General features: G+C 41.4%; 1 protein-coding gene across 2 annotated transcripts in view; it reads right to left on the bottom strand.

The window, feature by feature from the left end:
- Positions 1-9,614: 9,614 nt before the first annotated feature.
- EFCAB6 (EF-hand calcium binding domain 6) overlaps positions 9,615-27,625 on the bottom strand; it is a 124,711-nt gene continuing 106,700 nt past the window's right edge. The window contains exons 26-31 of one of the 2 annotated variants that reach the window (XM_087969472.1): positions 22,587-22,790; positions 18,859-19,065; positions 17,446-17,623; positions 15,167-15,351; positions 13,983-14,132; positions 9,615-11,365 (exon numbers count right to left, since the gene is read on the bottom strand). In XM_087969472.1, the coding sequence (XP_087825598.1) occupies positions 11,243-11,365; positions 13,983-14,132; positions 15,167-15,351; positions 17,446-17,623; positions 18,859-19,065; positions 22,587-22,790 (1,047 nt within the window). In that variant the 3' untranslated portion in view covers positions 9,615-11,242. The remainder of the gene's footprint in view (positions 11,366-13,982; positions 14,133-15,166; positions 15,352-17,445; positions 17,624-18,858; positions 19,066-22,586; positions 22,791-27,625) is intronic. The other variant, XM_087969473.1, reaches the window with a different exon arrangement.

Below are 27,625 nucleotides of genomic sequence, written 5' to 3' on the forward strand. Positions count from 1 at the left end.
TAGGGGGGTGGAGGCTAAAACATATAAAGTATGTTAATAGGAATTGGGCATGTTTAATGAAAAGAAGGACTAGGGGAGACATGATAGCAGTGTTCCAATATTTGAGGGGCTCCTACAAAGATAAGGGGGTCAAACTATTTTCCAAAGTAACAAAAGGCAAAACAAAAAACAATGGATGGAAATTAACAAATGAGAGAACAACCTAGAACCGGAAGTTGTGATCACTGGCTGGGTCCACCCACCTGCCCCTGCGCTATCCTTTCCATATATAACTAACATAAGTGCAGCCCACCTCTGGTCTTCTAGGTAGACTAGGTTAAAGGTAAAGGTTCCCCTCGCACATATGTGCTAGTTGTTTCCGGCTCTAGGGGGCAGTGCTCATCTCCGTTACAAAGCCAAAGAACCAGCACTGTCTGAAGACATCTCCATGGTCATGTCGCCAGCATGACTAAACACTGAAGGCGCACGGAATGCTGTTACCTTCCCACCAAAGTGGTCCCTATTTTTCTACTTGCATTTTACATGCTTTCAAACTGCTAGGTTGGCAGAAGCTGGGGCAAGTAACGGGAGCTCACTCCGTTACACGGTGCTAGGGATTTGAACCACCAAAACTGCCGACCTTTCTGATTGACAAGCTCAGCGTCTTAGTCACTGAGCCACTTCCAAGAATTAGAGGAACTCCATTTTATTGCTGCAGGACGTAATAACAGGATCTTGAAGGTTTGACAAGAGTTTCTCATTGTAGAGCCACAGGTGTCAAATTCGCCGCATCACGTTGCTATCACGTGACATTTTGTGACATTTTCCCACAGTCTTCTTTTGCCACAACCTGGACACTCAAACTGGTTTGAACTCTGCTTCCCAGAACTGCAACCAATCTGGAATGGGTTGCAAGAATTTCCAGGCTGTAAAATTTTCTTTAGAGCCTGAAACAAACCCACCTTTCTCGTCTTCGCCTGTCCCTGCTAGAGGCAAATAATTCATATATCAGTATATCTAAAGGCAGAATAAAGACCAAGTACCACTCTCAACATTCGTGAATTATTCTACACAAAAACAGCTGTCATTGCATGGTAGATTATATATATATATATATAATTGTGATTCCAAGAAGATACAAAAAGAATTGTGTATTATGTTTAATACTAAAATATGCTAATGTGATGTTTTCATTATATGTTCTTCAAAAGTAAGCTTGGCATGAAGTCTTGGAAACAATATAAAATAATGGTGCTTTTAAATAATCAAATGCATCATGCACGTGACATTTTGTGACATTTTCCCCCTTTGCAGAGCTGGGGTGGGCCTGACCTACACATGATTCATCCACCCCACGGGCAGCCAGTTTGACATCGTTGCTCTAGGGCAGTGGTCCCCAACCTTTTTGTACCAGGGACCAGTTTCAAGCACAAACATTTTTTCAAGGACCGGGGAGAATCAAGTTTGGTGGTTTGCTTGCAGACGTTTCATTACCTGACTAGGTAACATCTGATGTTGTTACCTAGTCGGGTAATAAAACGTCTGCCAGCAAACCACCAAGTTCAGGAGCGCCTCAGCCCTGCCTCCTCAGCCCCATCCCTCAGGTGTCTCCCTCCTCCCTCCCTCAGGTGTCTGCCTCGTTCCTCTCTCAGTCGCTCTCTCGCTGCTCCACCAGCTCAGGAAGAAACTGCTTCAAAGAAGCCGGCGGGTGGGGGGTGGCTTTTCCTGTGCCGCAGCTCCTCCGAGCGCCTGTTTACCCCCACCCACCCGCCCGCCCACGGTTCAATCCACAGTGCTCCGTTCTGCCTGCCTGCCTGCCTGCCTTCTTCGTTTCGGAGCAGCTTCGGCTGATAAAAGAGGCGAATAGTTATTATTCTCAGCCGAAGGTGCTCCGAAACGAAGAAGGCAGGCAGGCAGGCAGAATGGGGCACTGAATTGAACCGCGCGTGGGCGGGCGGGGTGGGGGTAAACGGGCGCTTCGGAGGAGCTGCGGCGACAGGAAAAGCCACCCCCGGCTTCTTTGAAGCAGTTTCTTCCTGGGCTGGTGGAGCAGCGAGAGAGCGACTGAGAGAGGAACGAGGCGGGAGGAAACCGAAGCTGCTGAGCCAGAGAGCAGGACAGGCTTTGGTTGCTTCCTCCCTCCCCTTCTTTCATTTTTGTCCTTGATCCCGATCCCAGCAGCATTCACCGAAGGTGAAGAAAGCCGCCATTTTTTTTTCTTTGCGGCCCGGTACAGAGTGCTCCACGGACCGGTACCGGTCCGCGGCCCGGTGGTTGAGGACCCCTGCTCTAGTGAAACAAGGCAGGCTGATTTTGAGTTTCTTTTTCACCCCCCTCCTCTCTTTCTGAACTAAGCTTTCTGAACTTTAAGATGATCTCCATATTCTCCATATCCAGATGAATCAAGATCAGACCCAAAGAGTTATGCAAAAGGCACTCAGAATGTAATTGCCCCTCTGTTGGAAAGTCACTAAATCAAAACATAGCTGCATGAAATGGAAAAAATCCACCATCATTTCCTTTTTCAGAGTTTATCAAGTTGCCATGACAATAGATATGTTGAGAAGGATATGATTAACCATCCCGGTTCAAATACATCCAGCTTCTTTTAAGTTTCAAAAAGGCATTAGGAGATCCAAGTCCAGATTTTCTCTCCTGCAGCTGTGTATGCCCTGGCCCTGGGGAAGTTCATGGCTATAAAACATAAAAAGCAACCAAACGAATGCTTGCAAACAATTAAGTCTAACAAGGGTCTAATTGGGCTGAATGTTAAACTGCAGCACTTCCAATTGTTAAGTCAGCTATTTATTTTAAACCCAGTGTCTGTTTGCCAAGATAATCAAGAAATGCATCTGGATTTTCTAAATCACTGGTACAACTAAACAAAGCATTGTTTTCAGGCACCGATACTTCAAAATTAGTACTGAATAATTTTCTGTGTATGTGATGGTAAAACCCTTGTTGAAGACACTTAAATATGCATCCAATTTTAGTAGAAAATTTTAATCCACATTTCCGTTCATTGACCGCTCACCTACTTCAGCCAGAGTCATTCTTCAAATGGCATGATGCATTTGATTATTTAAAAGCACCATTATTTTATATTGTTTCCAAGACTTCACACCAAGCTTACTTTTGAAGAACATATAATGAAAACATCACATTAGCATATTTTAGTATTAAACATAATACACAATTCTTTTTGTATCTTCTTGGAATCACAATTATATATATATAATCTACCATGCAATGACAGCTGTTTTTGTGTGGAATAATTCACGAATGATGAGAGTGGCACTTGGTCTTTATTCTGCCTTTAGATATACTGATATATGAATTACTTGCCTCTAGCAGGGATAGGCAGAAGACGAGAAAGGTGGGTTTGTTTCAGGCTCTAAAGAAAATTTTACAGCCTGGAAATTCTTGCAAACCATTCCAATTTGGTTGCAGTTCTGGGAAGCAGAGTTCAAACCAGTTTGAGTGTCCAGGTTGTGGCAAAAGAAGACTGTGGGACCAGAGAACAACCTATAACAAATTGGCAGAATTTTGATGGCACTGCCATCCCTTATTTTGTACTATACCTGACAGGCCATCCTGAGCTTTCTACTCAATTTCCTTCCCAGGGCAGGAAGACAACACAACAGAAAATATTACATGAACCCAGTCAAACCTTGGAGAAGATTTCACAAAAGTTAAAGCTCTTTTTCCAAATCTGTGTTGTTTCTGCCTAACCCTAGTCCTCAGCAAGTAAGAAATTTGGATGATCCCCTTCTAACCTGGTATGTAAAGTATAGGTTGGCAACCTACAGTCCACATGCCAGATTAGTCCAGCCACCTGAAATCATCCAGTTTTCACTCCCAAAAGAAAATATCATACTGACCCTGCCTGCAGTGATTAAAAAAAAGAAAAAAAGAATTCAGATTTGTGATTCTATCTCAGCCCTGATGTGGAATCAATTGTAATGAATAGTAATGATTCAGATGGTACTAATGAATTGTAATGATTTGGATGGTACTACAAGCCCATAAATGAATATACATTTGTGCTTATAGAATAGCCTTACGTCTCTGTGGGACCAGACCCTCTTTCTTTTCCCTATGAAAGGTGTCTGTAGGACTTGTTCCAAGAGGTTGATCTAAGGCAGGGGTTGGCAACCCACGACTCTGGAGCCGCATGCGGCTCTTTCATCCATCTGCTGTGGTTCCCTGCTGCTGGTTGGTAAAAGGAAAAAGGACACCACGGTAAGAGGGGACTCAATGGTGGGGGAACCAGACTTCCGGTTGGTTCCAGAATTGAACGGATGGGGCGGGGGGGTTTCCGGTTAGGACCTTTGTGGCTATTGGGTGTTTTAAGGTTGCCAACCCCTGACCTAAGGCCAGTGAATCTGCCTAAGAGAGAGGGCAAGGGCTATATCCCCAAAGAAGGCCTACAGAGAAGAAGGTGGCGGATCGCAGCTTAAATAAAAGAAATTCAAGAAAGAATCTCATTGGGAGTTTCTGCCTGGTGGGACGAGAATTGGAAGGGATGGGGACAAGGCTAAGAGGGCACCTGCTGCTAAGAGTTGTATCTCCTTCCCTTCTTGACATGGGCCATGACTGTTATTGACAGTATATCTGGGGTGTATTTTAGATGCGCTATTACTTATGCAATAGTGCCTGTTCTCACTCCTATTAATACTAGGATGAAAAGCCGACTTGGCTGGGAAGTTGAAGAAACATCTTGCAAGAAGACAATAGTGGAGGGTCTTTCTGCTGACACCAAGAAAACAACACCAACCTCCCCCCTCCCATACACCCTACAGCCATCTGGGAAATACCACACAACCACAAGGAAATACCAACAAAACAAAAAAATAAATCATCAGGTTGACTTGACTGTTGTGTCTTCTGCATGGTCTGGAGTCTGCCTTAACCTCCCGCTTGAAACTCAGTGGGTACTTCCTGCCAATGCCCCTGCAGTCTGAATTAATTGCCTTCCTCCCGCTCCCTTTTGCAGCAGGTTTTTTTTTTTTAATAGAAGCAGTAAGGTTTGTTTTTATAGAGGGAGGGGGGAAAGAGCGGATTGCTTCTTTTATTCATTTGAGAGTTGTTGAGTCAAATCCTCCTGCCAGAAGCACTAATGAAAAACATGCTAGCATGGTGTTTCAAGAATTTGAGACAAGGATCTGAGATGCCTCTTTCCCCCCACCCCACTCCACCCCCGACCCCGACTCTTACAGCAGTTCAAGTTTTGAAGACAATTGGAAAGAAAGGAGGCAGCTTCGGGATCTTGACAATTGGGGATAAGTGAATGTAGCTGCAAGACATGCCATATGCAGAGCAGGGACTAGGGAAGTATGTGACATGTGTTTTCTCTTTTCCAGCTGTTCTAATTATTGCATTTCTGGCAGAGGAGGGAGAGAGAGAAAAAATCTCAATTTTTTTTAAAAAAATAATCTCATTATTAAAACTGTAAAAGAAGGGCTTAATTTTCTTCTCCACAATAGCTTTAAATATGGGGGAAAGGGAGCAACCAAACATGGCTGTGCTCTTAATTGCAAAAAAAGTAAAAGAAAAAAAATACCCCACCAACTTTGGAATACTTATTACTTTATTGGCATTATGTAATCTCAGAACCTGGAACAAGCATCCTGTAGTTAAAAGTGCAGCACTTTCAGAGACCAAAGAATATTAGACATTCTAGGATCAGAAATAACTTGAGAGCTGTTTTCAAGCGGGGATTAAATATAAAAGGTTACAAGGATTCTAAAAGCTTTTATTAATGTTCAGAATTCTAATTACTTACACAAGGCCTGCCATGCCTGGCATTTCATTTTCCTATTTCTACAGATACAATTTTCCAAGACAAGAGTCCTGCTGGAAGACTTCTTGGGCCGTAACCCAAAGGTGCTTTTATCAAGAGGCAACTGGATTTTCTGGTTTTTCTTTGAAGACGTTTCGCTTCTCATCCAAGGAAGCTTCTTCAGCTCTCAGAGCAGAAAGAAAGGGAAAAAAACCCCCAAAAAGTTCAGTTGCTTCTTGAAAAATAACCTTTGGGACATGACTGAAAATCTCCATAGACATTTATTTTATTTTTATTTATTTATTTGATTTGCCAATTGTTTACAGGATAATAAGTATAAGTGTATACATAGTTGTGAATACATGAAATGGGTACATATAAGAAAAATAAAAGAATAAGAGAAACAATAGGACAGGGACAGTAGGCACGTTGGTGCGCTTATGCACGCCCCCTACATTCTTAGCTATAAGTGCTAAACTAACCAATGCAGTATACAACCTTCACGTGTTCTTTTATCTCCAGCAGTGACTGCTGTGTTAACAATTTAAAATCACTGCATAGGTGAAAAACATATTCCTGACAAGTCTGATGAATTTTCACAAACTACTGTACAAAAAGAAATTTAATACCGTGTTAGATGCAGTCACACTATTGTAATAAATGTCTGCCTGCCTGCTATGATGACGTGGAATCATGAAGAAACTTACAGTATCTGATTGTTTTATTATGTCCGTGGACATTAAATGCCTATCTTGGAAGTGCAGAAGCACCTCTGACTGCTGCACTTATAGAAAAACAGCACCTTTTGGATGCTCTGAATGTCTCAAATACAGATTTCTTTAAAAAAAAAAAAAAACCAATGATTTGAGAACTTATAAAACTACTATCAGACAAATTCATGTCCAAAAACCCAGGCTTTATTTGCTCCCCTCCACTAATAACCCCTAAGACTGAGAGTTTTATGGGATAATAAATATTAAATTATTTCATAGCAATATGGCCTGTAGAAAGTTTGCACCTAGCCTTCTCCTAGAAGAATGAAATATTCTAGGACAGCGGTCGCCAAACGGTGGGCCACGAGAAAATGTTGGTGAGCCGCAGAGAAATCTCACCCCCAGAGCACCCGCACAAAGCAATTAAATCCAGGCTGCGGAGAAACACAAGGCTGCGCTGCCCACATGGTCCACAGGAAATCTCCCCGCTCACTCACTCCTTATCTGGCAAACTTGCCTGCTAAATTGCTATTTTTCCTTTTTCCAACCATCAGGTGTTCTGCTGTGCCAGGAGATTTAGATTAGCTAGAAAGCAGGAAATGGTTGGATTTCTTGCTTTCTAGTCTTTAGATCTTCGACTCTGTTTTTAAGCATAGCCGAACCTCCCTTAGGACTGAAGGTTTTATTATTCAGTGCAGACTCACAGCAAGCAAATTTTATGTGGCAGACTGAGCTAGCCGATGGCAGATAGATAGATCACTGAACGATTCTATGAGCAACTCAATCTGCCTGCCTGCTTTGCCTGATTTTGGGTAAAAGTTGTTCTTTTTTTAAATAAAAAATTCAATATTTACATACATGGTGTGTTGTGAGTTAATTTTGTGAGTTTACTTGCAAGCAAATTTTATGTGACAGACTGAGGTAGCCAATGGCAGATAGATAGATCTCTGAATGAATCTGTGATTCTGTGAGCAACTCAATCTGCCCGCCTGCTTTGCCTGATTTTGGGTAAAAGTTGCTCTTTTTTTAATAAAAAATTCAATATTTATATAAATATAATATTTACATACAAGCCATGCCCAGCCAGTCACATGACCACCAAGCCACAGCCACAAATTAGGCAATGCCCACAGAACTGGTTAGTGGTTCCTGGGATTTAAAATTATGAGTTTGGTGGTCCCTGAGGTCCAAAAGGTTGGCGACCCCTATTCTAGGAAATATTAAAAAGGCAGAATATTATACCTCCCTGGATGAGAAAAGGAGAAACATGATTTTGGAAAGCAGCCCTCCCCTTTTTTAATAGCCCCAGAAAGATTGAGCCATCCTATCTACAAGACAAAAGGCCTTCAACTCCAGGGTGATAGGATTAGCCCTCACTCAAGATCCAAACCAGGACAAAGCCATTGAGCCATAATAGGAATTGCCCAACACCCTTTCAAAATATAAGCCTCTTCATTGCATCACCCAGCACAGTTCAACCAAGCTTATCTCAGACAAACACCTAGGATTTGCACATGACCTCTACAGCAGCCAATAGGATACCTGCCCTTTCCACAGGAACAGGAAGCTCTAGGGCAAGGCCCAAGAGAGGGTATGAATATATCTCTCTCTCCACTCTATGTGTTCAGCTACCCAGAATCACACGTGCTTGGTGGTTCTGCTTCTCCATTAAACCATCCTTCCAAGCAGTCTCCATATTTCCAGTGTCTTTCTCCCCACTTGGAACTGAACCCAGATGGACATTTCTTCCAACAGGGCACTCAGATCTTGTAATTTGGAGTCTCACAAATAACTTCTATTACTTTACATTATCACATGGTCTTCTCCATGCTACAAAAATTCCAAGGGTAGTATAAAGCGCCCCCTACCCTTTATAAAGCTGTGGCTTCTTCAACTCTGATGGTCATTTGTATACTACTCTAGCAATGATGCCATAAAGAAATGGGCAGAACCCATAGAACATTTTCAGTCAGTAGCACTTTTGAACAAACTGAAACTTTTGAACAAACACACAAAAAGACATTATCTATATTATTGGATATTTCAGTGCAAAACTGGGAGAAATGGAAGAAACAGGGATCACAGGCAAGTTTGGCCTTGGTGAATGAAATGAGACAGGAAAACATCTGATTCAGTTAAGCACAATGAACATGTGGTTTGAATAACACAAGCGGAGATTATATACTAGGACTTCACCAACTGGAGAATATTGGAACCAAATCGAGTACACATTAGGTCAAAAGAAGTGTAAAAGTTCCATCCTCGCTGTGAAAACATTCCCTGGTGCAGATTGTAGATCAGACCACGAACTATTACCTGCCAAGGAAAAGTTCAGGTGTTGCAGTGTCAAATGACAACACAGGATTCAAAAATTTGAAGCCAAGAACAGATTTAAACATTTGGAAGAACTGCAACATCCAGCATGAATAACATCTAGAAGAGTAAAGTCATCAGCCTCACAACTAAATGTAGATTAGTTAATTTTTAGTTAATTTTTTTCAAATTGCTACTTATGGCTGTTTTTTTTCAAATTGCTACTTAAGGCAGATCGGAGAAGGGTAGACACCTTTGAACTGTGGTGCTGGAGGTGACTATTACAAACCCCATGGATTGCAAATATAACAAAGAAGTCCAAGACCAAACCTCGCAAAAAATATCACTTGAAGGTAAGATCACCAAACAGAGGCTGTCATACTTTGGTCATGTCTGACTCATTCAATAAGTCAATCAACATCTTCTTTTAATGACCCCTTGTGGGCGGAGTCTGGGGTAACTGAATGGAGCTAGCAGTGTTTTAATGGCCGGATGCCCTTCCTATCACCAATGCAGTTTTCTCAATGTATCCGATATATATAGCAGATATATTCTCAATGTATCCAGAGAGAGAAATAGCAATAGCACTTACATTTATATACCGCTTCATAGTGCTTTATAGCCCTCTCTAAGTGGTTTACAGAGTCAGTATATATTGCCCCCAATGATTTTGGCTCATTTTACCCACCTCGGAAGGATGGAAGGCTAATCCAACCTTGGGATTTGAACTGCCAAATTGCAGGCAGCCGACAGTCAGCAGAAGTAGCCTGCAGTACTGCACTCTAACCACTGTGCCACCGAGGCTCATATCTGCCTCTACCTAGAATCAAACTCACAACCTCCTGATTGTGAAGCGAGAGCTCCACCTCTAGGCCACCTCACCACTTCCAGTCAATCACGCTGAAAGTGATCAGCGGAAAAAGGAGAATGGGCCATTCTAGTACCTGTTGGTTGGATACTACAGTATAAGGGATGACACCAGGATGATTATGGCAGATCTGTAGGAAGTGGTGCAAGACAGAAAGGCAAGGACAGTGCTGATCCACAGAGTGGCCAAGGGTCAGACACAACTGAACGGTTGACAATGATGAGTATAAAGGAGGATGACCCGAAGGTCAGTTGTTAGCCTCTAACACAGGTCAACTTGAAGAAAGGACATTTTATTCTGGGAAAATTCAAGAGAATTGTTGAATGCTATCCACCCTCCACAAGCTGCAGTTCGATCCCTGCATTTGCAACATGCTGGAAAACAGCCAAAGACCTTGGTGTTATTAGCATATATCAAAAAGTCAAGATGGCAGCCCTGATAATGGGATTGAACCTCCAATTGGCTTTGATGTACATCCTGTCAACTCAAAAATATTTCTCTGGTCTTTTAGAGAAGACCAGCAGAAAGGGAGTGGGGGAAGTAGTGCATTCCTTAAATGTTTTCATAGATAATTGCTAGGCGGCCGAAGCTTCTGGCGCGCAAGATTATTACTGGAGAGCATGATTGATGACTCTTGGCTATGGATGTGTCCCATTGGAGAGTATACATCCGGGTTGGGGGGGGAAGACCAGAGTCAAGGGTGTGATGAATGATGTGTTTCAGAATCAGCTGCAGCCAGGTAACGCTGGCATGTTCACTCCTAATAATTGATTTTTTAAAACTCTGAGAGATGTGACTAGAGATTCATGATTTGAATGGAGCCCTGACACATCCGTGTATTAAAAACGCAGAATTTTGGTGGCGCCACACTTATTTTTTTTGACTGTTTGATATCCCTAGGGTCATCTCTGGTGGAGAAAGATGAGAGAGCATGGGGGGAAAAACAGAGGGTGGAGGAAAAGTTTCAGTTGGCCACCAAGTTCCTTCAAATTATTTCAGGCCAATGTGAGGCAAAGACACATCCCCCAAGGGAATGCATTATTCTAGCTCTGAAAATGTCATTTGGATGCAGAAGGATTTTTTTAAATTATGCTGGGCCCACTTTTAACAAACCTGACACATCAAAACTAGGTTCAGAATGTATGCATAGACAATTTCCACAGGCTTATGCACAGCTATCACTTCTGCTGGATTCTGAGGTATCCAATTTCTGAATAATGGAGTATAACATATTAATCAATTTAGAAAATTGAAGCAAACAAAATTGAGTACGGTGGCTTTTAAAATCTAAATTAACAGTTCCTGTTCTTAATAATCCTTTGTTTGTGTGGGTCTTGGAACTGTCACTGTAATTGTTTTCTGTTTTCACAGTTAAGTGGATGTTGAGAAAATTAATAGCCTCAACCTAGTGAAAACTGTCTTCACCAGACACTACTAGTTTCCATACTATCAGTTTTAGAAGATTGCTGATGAAGTGTTAACCAATAGGATGAATTTATAAGGTTTTATTAACTTCAAAATTAATAAATTTTGCTAACGATTCTTCAAGTTGAAGGGTGATTTCCCTTCACCCCCCCCTTCTTTTTCTTATTGCAGGAATGCTCTGAGGAATTCATTGTAGGAGATTTTGGAAGTTAAGTTTTTGTCATAATATTCCAAAATGTGAAAAAATTCCTCTTCAGAGAGATTGATTCCATATTTTCGTAGCACCTGCAGAAGAGATAGAAACAGGATATAGATCTAATCTTTATTTACCATCCAGAAAATTTTGTAGCAGAGAATCAAAGTGGAACGCTATTTGTTTAAGCACAACCAATTCAGAACATTTGACATAATTTCCACTCAGGAGACAACTTGGCTTTATGGTTGCTGTTCTGATCAGAGAACCAGCTAATTTGGTAATTAGGCCAACATGGGGTATCACAATTCAATGACTCTGACAACCCATGTCTCAATGATGGATTAAAATGGGTTTTCCTTGGAAATGATAGCTTTCTTAAACAAAAGCACGACTAAGACAGCAATGGCCAGAATTTGTCAGCCACACACATCCCAGGCAGGTTTCCCAAACATTGCAAGCTATCACTTCCATTTTTCAATCCCAAATCCACCTCTACTTCCCCAAGAAGGAATCTATACTGCTATATTAAGATAGGCATTTTCTTTTTGGTTTAAATTAAAGGCAGTCCTAGACTTACGGCTGTAATTGAGCCTGCTATTATGGTCATAAGTTATGGCGATTGTTAAGCAGGTCATCACATGATCATGCCTGATTTTATGATACATTATTTTGTGCCCAGTTAAGTAAATATGGAATTGTAAAACGAATGCCATGGTTGTTAAGCCAATCCATTGTTCACTATGGGGCATTTTTTGCTGGAAACGAAGTAAAATGGCAAAAAAACCTGTTGTAAATCACAGTCACATAGCAGTGGGACACTGCTAACAGCAGCTAGTTGCTGAACGTCTAAAATGCAGTCAAGGGACTGGGGGAGGCATCCAAACTTCAAATGCAGGTAAGTGATAAGTAGCTTTATTTATTTATTTATTTGTCAATTGCTTACAAGATAATAGGTATAAGTAAAAACATAGTTATGAATACATGGATACATATAAGAAAAATAAATAAAAAATAAAAAATAAAAGAAACAATAGGACAGGGATGGTAGGCACATTGGTGCGCTTATGCACGCCCCCTACAGGCCTCTTAGGAAAGGGGTGAGGTCAATAGTAGACAGTCTAAGGTTAAAGTTTTTGGGGTTTGGGGAAGAAACCACAGAGACAGGTAGAGTATTCCAGACATTGGCCACTCTGTTGCTGAAGTCGTATTTCCTGCAGTCAAGTTTGGTGCAATTAACCTTGACTTTGTATCTATTGTTTGCTCTTGTGTTGTTGCTTTTACAGGGTCCATCATAACGTCAAACAGTTGCTAAGTGAACAGTCACAAGTTGAAGACTACCTGTAGTATTTAAATAATATGGTCCAGTTTAGTGCTGGACCATTATTTAAAAAATTGTGCTGTGGAATATCTGTTAGGATGACTGAAGCTGCTAACGAGGCAGAGAGAAAGTGCAAGCCCCACCCACCCACGTTTCAATTGCTCTGGGAGACCAACCTTCACAATGATCAAACATACAAACACAGAGCAGAGAAATTAAGTGGCAGCTTCTCTCTATTTTCCTTAAATCCCACAAATGTAAAACTGCAACAATTATTTGGTAATGAATAGAAATGTTGGCATTATTAACACACCCATCTGCCCTTAGCAGAAGATACAAACCAGGTCAAAAACAAAGAACATAAGAGCTGTATAGGATGACCATTAGTTATTGAATGAAGGCAGTTTTTTAAAAAAATGGGATTTGGGTAGAATATTATCAAACATGGAAAGTGGTTGGATAAAAGGGATGGAAAGTAAGAATGGAATTTGTATTATTAAGCAAATTAAGTACCCAGACACATGATGTTTATTAAGCACTAAGAAATGTAATTAACAGAAAAATAATAAAATTTATTTTTTTTAAAAAGGGATTTGGGTGAGTTACTTCTAGCTGTGTCAGTTACAGGAGTTGATTCTTATACGTTTATCTCAAATGTTTTCATATCAGAAAAGACAACGGAAAACTATTTTCACATTGTTGTCAAGAAAATGTACGAGGACATGGCTTAAGAGTGGAACTTGACTTGAGGGAGCCTTTGTCTTTCTATATTTACACCATAAATTGGTCCCAACGTCCCTCCTGCGGTTGGTGTAGCAAAGCTATAACAAAGTAAATAGTAGTTTTTAAACATCTAATTAAAGCCACCAATTAAACCAAGAAACCAATCAGAGTAAGCAGTTAAATATCAAGACAACCATGAGATATTAGTGCCTTCACACAAGCTTACGTAAAATATAACTTCAAATGCCACACACCAAAAAAAAATCCCTCTCCTTGGGACGAAAAGCTTTCCATGGAAAAGTGCCTTTGCAACCCACTGCTCAAATCTTGCAACTAATGTGTGCAGGGAGTTTGTAAATGGCAATTTCCTCCAATGCCTGTTTCACTTGGAAGCTAGAACATAAACACAAGTGAAGGTGTTAAAATGGGCATTTAGTCTCAGCAGGTGATACCACCTGGCTCACCTTATTCTATGCTTGGAAGTGAAACAGGTCTGGGCTTGCAAGGGAGACACCAGTGAATGCCAGGGTAGTAGACTAGTCTGGGCAAAACAGCTGCAGAAGAAAAGGAATACCATTCCATAGAATTCCCACGGTAACTTCATTGGATATGCCTGTGAAGTCATCAACCCTGCACAGAGGAAGCTTTAGCAATAAACACACTACCTGTCGGAAATCTTGGATGCTGAGGAGGCCGGTCCCATTTTCATCATAGAACTTAAATGTCCGCCTCATTGGCCGCCAGCAGTGCAGGATCTGGGGTTGAATCCTCATCATTGCATTGAGAAAGGTAGGGGACTGAGGTCCAGGAATATTCTGGCAGAGATGTGGAAAAGTGTGATGACCCAGGGTGTGACACAAAGGCAACACAGTCAAATACGCAATAAGAGTCCCTTTATTATCTCCAAGTTTGCCCCCAATGTCCAGGTTACCTTCAGGCTGGAGAAAAACTCTCCCAGAAACAGCCTTTGATGGTAGAAAATTCAGTCCAAAATAAGGTACACACAAACTGTAACTTAAAATCCAAACAAACCAAGCAAGTAATTAGTTTGGCAAGGCAGGAGCAGGAATTTCAGACTTGAAAGCACGGCAAAACTCACAGAGTGGGGAAGATGCCAGGAACACAGATAAGCCACGATGATACAAGATAAACTCACATTTGCTCCCAATAGCTTGCTGTGCGCAGCTTCCCTTTTTAAACACTGTGTTCCCAGCTGCAGCTAATGAAGGGAATCAGAGCCCTTTCCTCCCCCATAAGCCGTGCAACTCCCTTCTCTGCTCCTCCCTGCATGCCCTAGGATGAAGAGGGGGTGGGCCTGGGTCTTTCTCTGAATTTCCTCTCCCCTGCTCTGCTCAGCTGGATTTTGCCCTTTCCCAGTTTCTTCCACAGCCAACGGAGCCACAATCCCACTCCCTGTCAGCTGTTCGGCTTCCACCTCTGAGTCAAATGCCGACAGGGGCATGACAAAAAGTCAGTGATTGATCCGCTTTCATTGGATAGATCAGCGTTTCTTCAAACGTAGCAATTTGAAGATGGGCGGTGGACTGTTTCTTCCAACTAACACATTTTATTGAATGGCAGGGGTATTTGTAAACTGCAGGTCATTGCATCTTCATGCATATGACATTTGTGTGCATATATGGGTTAGTTGCCTACATGGGTCCATTTCAGTTTTGCAGTTATAATTCTCCTGTGGATATATTTCTTACATTGCAATCAGGATTGGGTCTGGGCTGGTGTGAACAGCTGTACTACTTAGGGAGATGAAAGATGTGTAACTGGGGAAAACAAGCATCCCACACACCTCTTTTAGCACAGAAGTTCCCCCTTTCACCATGGAGTGCTTTACCTGGACTCGTGAGTTTTGGATCAGAAGTCTCTGCAGGGGAGGCACTTCCTGTTGTTTAAACAGCAGCACACAGCTTTGAAGGAAGTCACAGTATGCAAACTTGCCTACACTCTTAAAATCATATTTTGTTATCAGCTGCTGAATTTCTTCTTTGGTTAAATTCAAATGAAATTTCTCCATTATACCTGTAGGAACCAAGGTCGCAAGATAAAACCAACTGAACGGATTCAAACCTGCATCTGGAAGTGACAGATTGGATCTCTTGTGCTGAAATGTGTTGAAATACACAATTCACATGTCTTGTGTTGAAATACACTCAGCTGAATTGGACAATCCTCTCGAGCATTGTATGTCTACCTTAGCAGCTTTAAGATGTGTGGGGTTCAACTCCCAAGATTCCTGTGAGTCGAGGTCATCCATCTTAAAAGTTGCCAAAGTTGAGAAGCACTGGTCTTGAGAATTAGAATATTAATCAACCATATCACCCAAATACATCCTTAATTTGGACTATCTGCATTAGATAATTGGCAGGTGACTTCCTGAACTGGTTATGTCTGTAGGGTATGATAAAAAAAGCCAAGGTGGTAGCCACAGTTTTGCAGTCAACGGTCCCTCCCTCCCTCTCCCCCACTTCTCTCTGTGTATGTAATGCACGTAAAAAGTGGAGCTTTGAACCCAGTATCTCAGTTGTCATCCTGACTTTGTCCACTCCTTGCAGACGTTCATGGAAATATTCCAGGAATTATGAAGGGACACCTAACTACAAATCGGTGCACTAAAGCTTATTTGTATGCATGAATTGTGCTATTTGCAGTTATGTGGATGAAAAAGAACATGGAAGCTACTTGGGAAAAAAAAATCCAATCATTTTTGTTTGATATGGTCAAGAGGAACCGGTTTGGTGCTCACATATTGAATATACTTCCCAGAGACAGACTGATAGAGGTCAATCTGGGTCTGATGCTGGTAGCTATGTGTCTTTCTTATCCCTGGAGATTGTATTGGTTTGATTTCACATGAAAAGACAACCACATGGAGAAAAGCTAAACTAGGCTAAAAAGAATCGGGATTATCAACCACTGGGAAATTGGGGATAATTTAAAAATTAGACTACACCTGATGCACTCAAAATGATAGCGATTTTTAAAAAATCTTTTTTTTCTTTTGTTTCTGTGGGTAGGATTCAGTGAGCGGCGTGATAGGAAGATTGACAGTAGCAAAAAGAGTAATATATCTCTATTAAAATTCCAAGCCTGCTCCTAAGTAGAATAATTGATCAATCAAAGAACTCAGGAGGCTTCAGAATTATGAGGAGAAGAACCAACACACCACTCCTTTGGTGCCCATTAATCTCCATGCCACATCTAATTTTAATTAAAACACTTTTAATTAAAAGATAATTAAAGAACTTTGCTTATTTCCAAGGCTGCTTATTGTCCCACATGGACGCATGCATTTTTGGAAACAAACAGTGGGGTGTGGCTGGTGCCTAGATGCCTAGGTAAAAGGAAATAGACTGGGATAAACACTGGTGAGTGGGGAGCAGCCTAATACAATTTTTTTTTAATGTGCAAGGCAACATCATGGCTGCCATCTTGATTTTTTTGACCCCAATGTGTGGATGCCCCTGATAGCAGCCTTTTGGTGAGAATGTCCAAGACCACTACTATAAAGCCTTAGCAAGACCATACCTGGAACACTGCATCCAGTTTTGGTCACCACACTATAAAAAAGATGTTGAGACTCTAGAAAAAGTGCAGAGAAGAGCAACCAAGATGATTAGGGGACTGGAGACCAAAACATATGAAGAACGGTTGCAAGAACTGGGCTTGGCTAGTCTAGTGAAGAGAAGGACCAGGGGAGACAGGATAGCAGGCTTCCAATATTTGTGGGGCTGTCACAGAAAGGAGGAAGGGGTCAAGCTATTTTCCAAGGCACCTGAAGGCCAGACAAGGAATAATGGATGGAAACTGAACAAGGAGAGATTCAACCTAGAAATAAGAAGGAATTTTCTGACGGTGGGACAAATCAACCAATGGAACAGAAGTTGCCTTCAGAAGTTGTGAGAGCTTCATCACTGGAAGCTTTCAAGAAGAGACCGGACTGCCATCTGTCAGAAATAGTGTAGGGTCTCCTGGGCAGGGAAGTTGGACTAGATGACCTACAAGGTCCCTTCCAATTCTGTTATCCTGTTACCTGCCTACAAGCAAAGCAGCCACATTTGGCTTCCACTTTCAAATTCTAAAAGCTGAACGAGATAATTTAAAAAGACAACCAACCTAAAATATCTTCTACTGAGATTTCTCCTGAGCGCTCCACATCCTTCTCTCTGCATTCTTTCAGGATTTCTTTCCAACAGTGTTGAACATTTTTCCGAATTTTACTTTCAATTGGCTGGCAATTCAGAATAGGTGGAGAGGGAACACCTGCTGTGTAAGGTCTGCCGGCACCTGGGCCCTAAAGAGAGGACAAAGTTCTCAGCTTGCCATTCAGAGTTCAAGGGGATGAAATGTAACTGCTTTCTAAATCTGTGGTGTAATAAAATTGAGGATAGTGATTGGAAATTTTCTTTTTATTTGAAAATCACAATGATTACAGATAGACCTCACTTAACCATCATAATTAGGACTGGCACTCCAATGCTAGGCAACACAGTTGTTATGTGAAGCCTCACACGACTGCAACAGTGTTATGACACCACTTCCACTGTTATGTGAATTGTGGCAGTCATTAAGTGAGACATCACATGACCATGACTTGCAATTTTACTGCCATTAACTCTGCTTCTCAGATGTGGTGGTGAACCATGCAAATGACAATCATGTGACTGTGGGAGCAACGGAACAGTCATAAATATGAGGACCAGTTGTAAAGTTATTTTTTTTGGCACTAATAAACCTGGAGTTCAGTGGTGGGATTCAAATTTTTTATGACTGGTTCTGTAGGTATGGCTTGGAGGGCGTGGCAGCAGAAGGATATTGTAAAATCTCCAGTCAGAGGTGGTATTTTCCGGTTCTCTGAATCACTCAAAATTTCTCCTACTGGCTCTCCACAACTGGTCAGAACCTACTGAATATCACTTCTGCTGGAGTTGGCAAATATTTGGATGAGAGAACTTGGAACAGGAACCTGGACTGCTGGGTAAATTGGATAGTAAATAAGTTTTTTAAAAAAACCAGGAAATGTCAGAATAAATCTGGACTCATGTGGTTACCAAGAAAATTAGATGGCTGTGTCCAAGAAATCACTGGGAATCGAACTCTACTCAAAGGAGATGTGACTTCACTATTTCTGAAGTTCTGACATAAAATCTCTCATGTCTTTGCTAGCTGCCTTCTCAATTGTGAAAAGAAAATGGAATCATACCTTAAAACCTCAAGAAAGGAAGATAGCAATAGCACTTAGACTTATATACCACTTCACAATGCTTTATCGCCCTCTCTAAGCAGTTTACAGAGTCAGCACACTGCCTCCGACAATCTGGGTCCTCATTTTACTGACCTCGGAAGGATAGAAGGCTGAGTCAACCTTGAGCCAGTGAGAATTGAACTGCTGGTGGTCAGCAGAATTAACCTATAATACTGCATTCTAACCACTGTGCCACCACGGCTCTTTGAGGGCATCCAAACTGCCAAAGAAAGCAAATGCTTTAGTCTCGTTTCCAGATCAGAAGAAGGACATGACATACTCACCTTCTTTGGAGATTGAGGTTGAGTTGCTGTTTTGGGTCTTAAAGGAACCCGTGATTCAGGTTCAGTAACCAAGGGTGGTTTGGTGGGATTCTCAACATTGGTCGTATCAGACATTCCTCCTCCTTCAGAGCTGAAATTCCTCAAAAATCCAATATATTTCAATCTCCCACTCAGGTCAAGAGGTACTGTGTTCCAGAGATTTTCGAACTAGGCACACAAAAATAGATCTATTAGCATATATGAAGTCAGGCATTTGGCACATGATAGTAGAGGAGTCAAGCAAAAATTAATTTCTCAAGCAGATAATATAGGCCAACAAAACAAGCTTTCCCCAACCACCTGAGGTGGTAGAAAACTTCTCTGTGTTGAAGAAAATTCATCTTCAATTGAGGGGTGTCCATGGAATTTGGTAAAAGATGGCAAGATGGTGTATGTGGGTCCTGTCCTCTTTCTACTTGCATCAATTATGTAGTTGCACCTGCCATCTTGACGTTTGGAGAGGATGCTCCCATAGGAGGCACAGCCTTAAAAAATGGGATGGAGTAAAAAAAAGAAGAGGCCTGAGTTCAGATGGACAGGGAATGGTCCTACAGTGGGCCAGCGGCAACTCTACCAGTTGCTGACTCCCTTAAGGGTAAATCAGAATTTTCATTCAAAAGGTTGCATTGTATTTTCAAATACAAACAGTGATGGATTTCAAAGTAGTTTACCACTGGTTCGGTGGGGATGGCTTGGTGGGCATGCTTTGTGCCTGCTCACACACTTTGCACGTACACACGCACCAAACGCATGCTTTATGCACGCGCAAAGGCTGTCCTACTCACTTCCTGCCATCCTGCACGTTCTCCGTGTCTCCCACAGCTGACGTGCGGCACTCTGCTGTGCCGCGCAAAGCCGCTGTGCTTCCAAAGCAGGACATGAAGGTCAGTATGGGAGCCCAGGTGGGCTGGCCCAACAGCAGATCGTCTGAGAGAACCGGTCCAGCCTCAGCTGATCTTCGGTGCTACCAGCTCAGCAGAACTGGGGCCGAACCGGTAGCATCTCACCCCTGATACAAAGCTTTGTTTTTCCACTTGGATCCAGTTTCAACCTGTCTCAGCAGCAGGTTGGCAACAAAATGGAGGTCCTGTTGCAAGGATATGCCCTTTACAAAGAAATAGCAAGATGGTCTGCAGATGAGGCCTAAAATTCTGAGGCAGTGGGAATATCTAATGAAAGTATGACAGATGAGGAGGGGAAAACACACCATATCTTTGTTGCTTCTTGGGGTTTGTTTGTTTTTTAACTCAAGAACAAGAAAGCCCCTCCAAGGATCTATAAATAAAGGGCCTCCAAGAGAAGCTAGGAGCTTGCCTGGGGACTCAGTTGGTGAATTAGCTCAGTGGTTGAAACGTCCAAGATCCCAACCTTGAAGGCTTCAAGAGACAGGACATACAGTTGCAAACTAAACTTCACCTCAGAGTTAAGCTTTGTTCTTAAGCAATCTTTCTGGCCAAGTAACCTGGCTATCTACAACGAATAGAAGACTGGTGGAATAACGAATTCAGCCTGGCCATACTGCCATTTCCTGTTTTCCCAGTTCCTAATCTGCTCAGCTTCTCGACTGCATCTTCCTGCTACCTCAGTGTTTGTCCTGGGATGCCGCCTTGCTGCTTTTGAGACTTGATCCTCTGTGATATCAGACAAAAAACCTGAGCAAAACTGTTAAGACTGAAGGCCAGTTTTGTTCTTGCTGCTTAATTTTACATTCTGGAAGTGAGACAGTATGTGTCTGCAGGAAATCCTTTCATCTTTTACTGGTCTACCATAATAGGATTCCTCTTTAAGTCCCTTTGGGAAAGAGAAAGAGGGAAAAACGGTGCTTGGGTTGGATCCAGAAATGGAATAAAAAGTTTGGTTGTTCCTTTGTTTTGGTTCTTGGATTGACTGTCTGAACAAGTGAAGTGCTGGATCAGTGCAGGAAAGCCTAGGATCAAGGTATTAAGTCATCACCGTGGATATGCACACATAGAAATTCAGTGCCAATTTCAATGGCTTGTATTTCTCATGCGGTATACATTCCATGAAGGGTTAATGATTTGTTCTGGAGTTTGAACAGGCAAGTTAATGTTTTGTTTTTCTTTAATGTACATGCATGCTCCCGTCTACACACATACACACACTTTGCTCAACTTCCTGACATGCCACAGAATTAGACCTTAGAGAAAACTTCATCACCTCTAAGGCTTTGATTTGCATGTGGCAAGTTGCAGGAAAACATCAAAGACCACAAGTACATTTTGAATTTCCTTTTAACTTTCCCCCATTGGACACATGTCTACCATATTATAAATTATACAAAGCAAAGCACACTGTGCTACTTAGAGGACTTCAAAATGTGTTTTTTTTTCCAAGCATCAACTGAATATTATCATTGCTTTGAGTTCCGGGTTAACTATCAGTTGAAGGTTGCCAGCCTGGGAAATCTATCAACAGTGTATAACAGACAAGATGAAGTGGAAAACTTCACACATATCCAGCAGAAGGTAGTTCTGAAGAAGTGTCTAAATGGTCAGATAAGGTGGAGGAACATGGGACTTGGCCTTAATCAGTTTCAGTACACCGCTTTTTTCCAAAAAGTTTAACTTGGTACTATTTAAGAGGGGGGGGTCTAGTTGACCCCTATTTAATTGAGTTCCAGTTATAATTTTCATACAGGGTGCCAGGATTCATTAACATGAAGCAAAAAAGGGCCTGCTTTCTGAACAGGAGGTCTATTAACAAAGAAGGCTTCCCGAAGAACTTCTATCCATTGTCTGCTCTTGCCTCCTTCCTGTCAGCCTCCACTGGGCTTGAAGTGGATTATATTTCTGGCACATCTTAGTACCAGTTGTGATTCTTTCATTGGCTCATTCCTTAGGCCAGAGATGCTGCAAAAGTAACAGCATCTCAACCTCCTTGGAATCAGGGGACCAAAAGCTCAGAACAATGGCTGATAATAGGCCCCCATGAGATCCACCTTCTCTGGGTCAGGTTCTTCTTACAACCATAAGCTCAAGAATCAAGAATCGGTTTTGCTCATGAAACCAGGGAGGAGGGGCCAGAAAGGGAAGTGCACTTATGACCGGTGATTTCAAGGATTATAAATAAAAATCTGAATAATAATAATAATAATAATAATAATAATAATAATAATAATAATAATAATAATAATAATAATAATAATAATAAATAAAAAAATTACACCTTTTGGTGTAACCATAGAGTAAGAGATAATTTTGTAACTGTGCTTACATTTGCCTCAAAGGAAATTGGAAGCTTTCTTCTATTTATTTTTTTCTTTCAGTAATGATAATAATAATGATAAAGATTGTGTTGGTTTTTAGGTCCTTTGTAAAAGTGTTAATAAAAATGTATATAAAAAGAATCAAGTATTTTTGCACACATGTGCTTAAACTGGCTATCACTTTTAAGTAAGATAACTGTGTTTTTTTTTTGAATATGAAAGAATGTACATCTATGTTGTACCATTTCCACTCATCGCTTCTGCATTCGGTTGCATAAAAGCGATTCTCGTAGGCACTGAGAGAGGGGAAGGAGGATTGGTGACCTAATGCATTATTTATACTTTGGACCAAATAAAGGAATCACTTGGTATGGCCATATCATATTTCCTGGGTGGAAATATTTTCTGTCTGGGAGAGAGAGGGGGAACGATTCCTAAGGAAATAAATTCTCACTTGGCTCACCTGCTCATCAGTTAGAAGCAAGAAACGGCGGTTACAGATATCTCTGAAGACCTCTTTAGACACCAGGTTTGTTTTTGTGCTATCTGCGTTTTTAAACTCCTGTTCAATGGCTTGAAAGCGGGCACTCACTACTTCCTGTATGCGGGCCAAAACCTCTTGATTGGATAGGTCCCGGCAAGCAAATCGAGTCTGCTCTCTTTCTGCCTGGTTAGAATGTATAAAAGAGAGTAATTTCAAAGGGATCCAATGCCTCTTAAGGATCATGTAGGAATCCTGCCCCCAATAGCATCACCAAGGCCAGCTTGGATTCTGTGCACCATGCAATTTTGTTGAAGGTATATCAGGAAATGCCAGGGAAAAGGAGAAGAGGTCAAGAATAAGGGGCACACACCTTTATTTAAACTAGGAAGCAAGGTTATTATTTGCCTTAAAACATTTCCACCTTTTGAGCTAAGGCAAATTCTGGGTAATTAAATTCTGCAAATGTAATTTCACTCAGCCTTTCTCCAAGCTGGGTGAGGAAAAGATGGGGAAAGATTCATGATTTATGCTGGTTTAAGATCATAACAAACTTTGTTACTTACTTACTTGGATCCATGGTAAGGCCTATCCACGTAGGAGATTTAAAGGAGGGAATAATAGAAAGGAAGGAACTTGACCAAATGTTTAGAAAATTCCCAGAGACAGTCAAAACAATAAAACAAGCTTACTACACAATTCTCACTTACATAATCGTAAATGCGGGGAAACCTACTGAATTTGGAAATAAAAAAAGAAGACTTGGTAGGAACACAACTGTTGTGGCCCATTTCAAGCACTAAATAAAATCTTCATACACATATAGTATGTGAACGCCCATGAATCTAATCCTATACGGGACCAAAGGTTTAGTCTTCTGAACTTTTAGACTTGTCTGGAGCCCATCCTCTGGGAACTTCTCTCCAGCAATGTGTGTGCTTTCGTGTGTGTATAGTATTTATATGGTGTCTGTTGTGTGCAGCTTTTTAGAGACCTGCAATCTAATCCTATATTTGATGTTATTTGTACTAAATCCTGGGAAAGAGAAAGGCTTTACACTGAAGGGACTTGGACACTTTCAATGTATAGATCTGGGTACAAAATTTTCAGGAACCATGTATACCATGTCACTTATCGGATGGAAACAACAATGTTGTTGTATTATAACATATCTTTGCTGCCCATGCTGAAGTTGAGACACATTGCTTTAAGAAGTCCTTTGACATGAGCTGGGAGATGATGATTTTTGTTGTGATACACAACTCTTTGGAATATCTTTCCTCCCGGAAACCAAGAGAAGCACAGACTTTGCTACAATTTAGACACCCACTGAAATTGTTTTTATTTGCCTCAGCATTTGAAGTCTGAACTGGGTTACTTAACTGCACCATCTATGCATCTTATGTTTGCCTTTGATGTGTTTTAGAGCTTTATATTTTACTGGGATTTTAATTCCATATATTGCCCAAAGCTCTCTTGGTATATAGGTAGCATATATCTCCCATTCTATGACATGCATATAAAAGCATGGCTGAGGGGGGCTCATCTCAAGATGGCTGACCTAAAGGTATGCAGTATACCTGTTGGGTCTAGACAAGCCAAGGAGCAAACCTGAGCCTTGGTTAAACTTCCTATGGGGCCTGTGTGTGTGTACACACACATAAGGAGGATTACAGTACTCTTTCAAATTACATCCCATGAATAGTAAGGATGCCTCTTAGGAAAAGGTTCTCCAAAAGCTTCTTTCTTCAGTAATTGGAGTTTATCTGGCCTCTTGAAATCTTTATTTCGAACAAGTCTTACCTTTTGACTACCAGATCTGATTTATCCCCACACTGTTCCCTCTTTCAACTGCTCTGGAACTCTGGAAAGTGAATATTCTGTCAACTAGTTTAAAAGAACTGGTTGGTAGACAACAGTTTGGGCTCCGTGAAGCCATGATATATGGCTAAAATGTGGAAGGGGGAAGGTCTTTGGAAAAAAGGCTGGGAGAACCCTCCAACCAGTGGTGGGATTCAGCCAGTTCACACCACTTCGGGAGAACAGGCTGTTAACTTTCTGAGCAATTTAGTGAACTGGTTGTTGGAAGAAATTATTAGGGCAGAGAACTGGTTGTTAAATTATTTGAATCCTTGCCTCCAACCAACAAATCACTACTTTTTATTTCTTCCTTTCAATCGCGTTTGATTCTCGGAGACTGTCTGGAGTTTCTTGGCAATGTTTTTCGGAAATAGTTTGCTATATAATTGCCTCCTTCCTAGGGGCTGAGAGAAAGTCACTGGCTCAAGATTATCCAGATGGCTTTGTGCCTAATGCAGGACTAGAACTCAGGACTAGAACTCCCAGTTTGTAGTCTGATACCTTCACTATTATAATGTACCTGCTGTCTAAATCATAACTCCTACAATTAACAGAGTCTTTTGGGAAATGGCAGACTCTTCTTCAGGGAAGAAGTTTAGCTGGATCCTGGATGGCCATAGATAGGGGAGGCTGAAATGCTGACCTTCTGCACGGGGTTGGACTGAAGCAGTGTTTCTTAAAGACTGGCCTAGCACACAGTTCCCCAACCTTTCCGGATTGGCAGACCAGAAATTTGGGGGTGGGGAGAGTGGATCGTTTGGCGTGAGTGGCCGGCAACACACACACATACAGCTCCATTTGTGCAAGCGGCATCACACATGCCCGCCGTTCGCACAAATGGAGCGTGCGCACACATGCTTGCCTACTGTTCGTGCATGTGGGAATATGCACTCGCCTGCTGTTTTTGGGAGTCCTCTAAGTGTCCACTTTGGAAGCCATATTCCACACTGCCACATAGCCTGAGAAAGTGGGAGGGGGGCGATTTCAACTGAGTAGCTCTAAGTAGACAAAATAACATTCTTCTGTTAGTTCAAGGTCATTGAGTATGGCGTGGGATGAAATAAGGATCTTACTTTTGGACGGATCGTGATCGGGCCATGAGATGGGATGACGGCCAAGTGGGGGTGGATTTGTAGTTTGAGAAATTCTGGGAAGCCCGAAAACTTTTAGATTCGGGATTCCACAGATGTGCCAGGTGCTATTCTAATAAAGGTACTTTTGAGATATGTTTGTCTTGGAGTTACTGATTGGAATGGAGGTTTGCTGCAAGTCTCGACCTATGACAATTGAGACCAGAATGTATGTTGCTAAGTGAGAAATTGGTTAAGTGAGTTTTGCCCCATTTTACGACTTCTCTTCCCACGGTTGCTAAGTGACTCACTGCGGTTGTTAAATTTGTAACACGGCTGTTAAGGGAATCTGGGTTTCTCCATTGAGAAGATTGCAAAAGATGATCACATGACCTTTTGGGACACTGCAACCATAAATAGGAACCAGTTGTCAAGCTGGTGAATCACATGACCATGGGGATGCCACAAAAGTCACAAGTGTGAAAAATGGTCACAAGTCATTTTTGCAGTGCCGTTGTAACTTCGAAGGGTCACTAAATGAAATGAACTCCTAGTGTTTATTTTTATTTATTTATTTATTTTATTTGTCAATCGCTTACAATAGTTACAAGTATAAACATGAGTAAGAATACAGGAAATAAGTACGAATGAATGGGGACAATAGGACAGGGACAGTAGGCACAATGGTGCACTTATGCACGTCCCTTACAGACCTCTTAGGAATGGGGTGAGGTCAATAGTGGATAGTTTGAGGTTAAAGGAGTGAGGGGGTTAGAGAATGTAACAACAGAGTCAGGTAGTGCATTCCAGGCATTGGCCACTCTGTTGCTGACGTCGTACTTTCTGCAATCAAGTTTGGAGCAGTTTATATTGAGTTTGTATCTGTTGGGTGCTCTTGTATTGTTGTGGTTGAAGCCGAAGTATTCACTGACTGATAGGACATTGTAGCAGATAATTTTGTGTACCAAGCTTAAGTCCAACTGTAGGCGGTGTAGTTCTAGGTTATCCAAGCCCAAAATTTCAAGCCTGGTGATATAGGGTATTCTGTTGAGAGCAGAGGAGTGTAGTACTCTTCTTGTGAAATACTTCTGGACTCGCTCAATTGTATTAATGTCTGGAATACAGATGAGCTATATTCGAGTATTGGTTTAGCAAAGATTTTGTATGCCCTAGTTAGCAATTCAATATTACCAGAGGAGAAGCTTTGTAAGATTAGATTTACAACTCTTAATGCCTTTTTGGCAATGCTGTTATAGTGAGCTCTGGCGCTTAAGTCATTCGATATGAGTACTCCAAAGTCCTTGACAGAGTGAGGGTTGCCAACAAGGTCATATCCGCCTAGCTTGTATTTGGTGTACTGATTTTTTTTACCAATGTGTAGGACAGAGCATTTGTTGGTCGAGATTTGGAGTTCTCAATTGTTTGACCATTCAGACACTGTTGGTGGTGTTGAATAGTTTTACGTCATACATGAAGAGGACACAGTTGCTTATAAGTTGATAGCAAAAGTCATTTATGTAGAGTATAAACAGTGTGGGTCCTAGAACACTGCAACTGTCATAAATATGAACCAGTTGTCAAGCTGGCAAATCACATGACCATGGGGATGCCACAAAAGTCTGTGAAAAATGGTCATAAATCATTTTTTCAGTGCCATTGTAACTTTGAAGGGTCACTAAATGAACTGAGTTCCTAGTATTACTTCCATTTTGGGGGCACTTGGCTTCCAAATCCCAATTGTAAGAGGACAAATCCCTGGAGACAGGGAATGTGTCCATCTCTTGCATGCAAGCCCACCAAAGCACTCGATTTGATATTGCAAAAATAAAATATGTTGGATTAAGAATTTTCCGCCTGGATCCAATAGGGTCACTCTCATGCTCTTAGACAGTCACCCAGGTTATTGAGTTAGATATATTTATTGAAGTATTGTATTTTCTCTGTATTTATTTAAAAGGAAGTTTGGGATTTTCCCTTTAAAATGGGACTGTCATGTTGAATGCACTGAAAATATACCAAAAAAAGGAAGATTAGGTTCTTCCTAATCTTTTTCAGGGGATGTTCCCTTTCAGTTCAAGGTCATATTCTTCT

The sequence above is a fragment of the Notechis scutatus genome, chromosome 6, assembly GCF_049901735.1.
Source record: "Notechis scutatus isolate UNSWTSFEM ecotype Mainland chromosome 6, rNotScu1.2, whole genome shotgun sequence".
Classification (NCBI taxonomy): Eukaryota; Metazoa; Chordata; class Lepidosauria; order Squamata; family Elapidae; genus Notechis; species Notechis scutatus.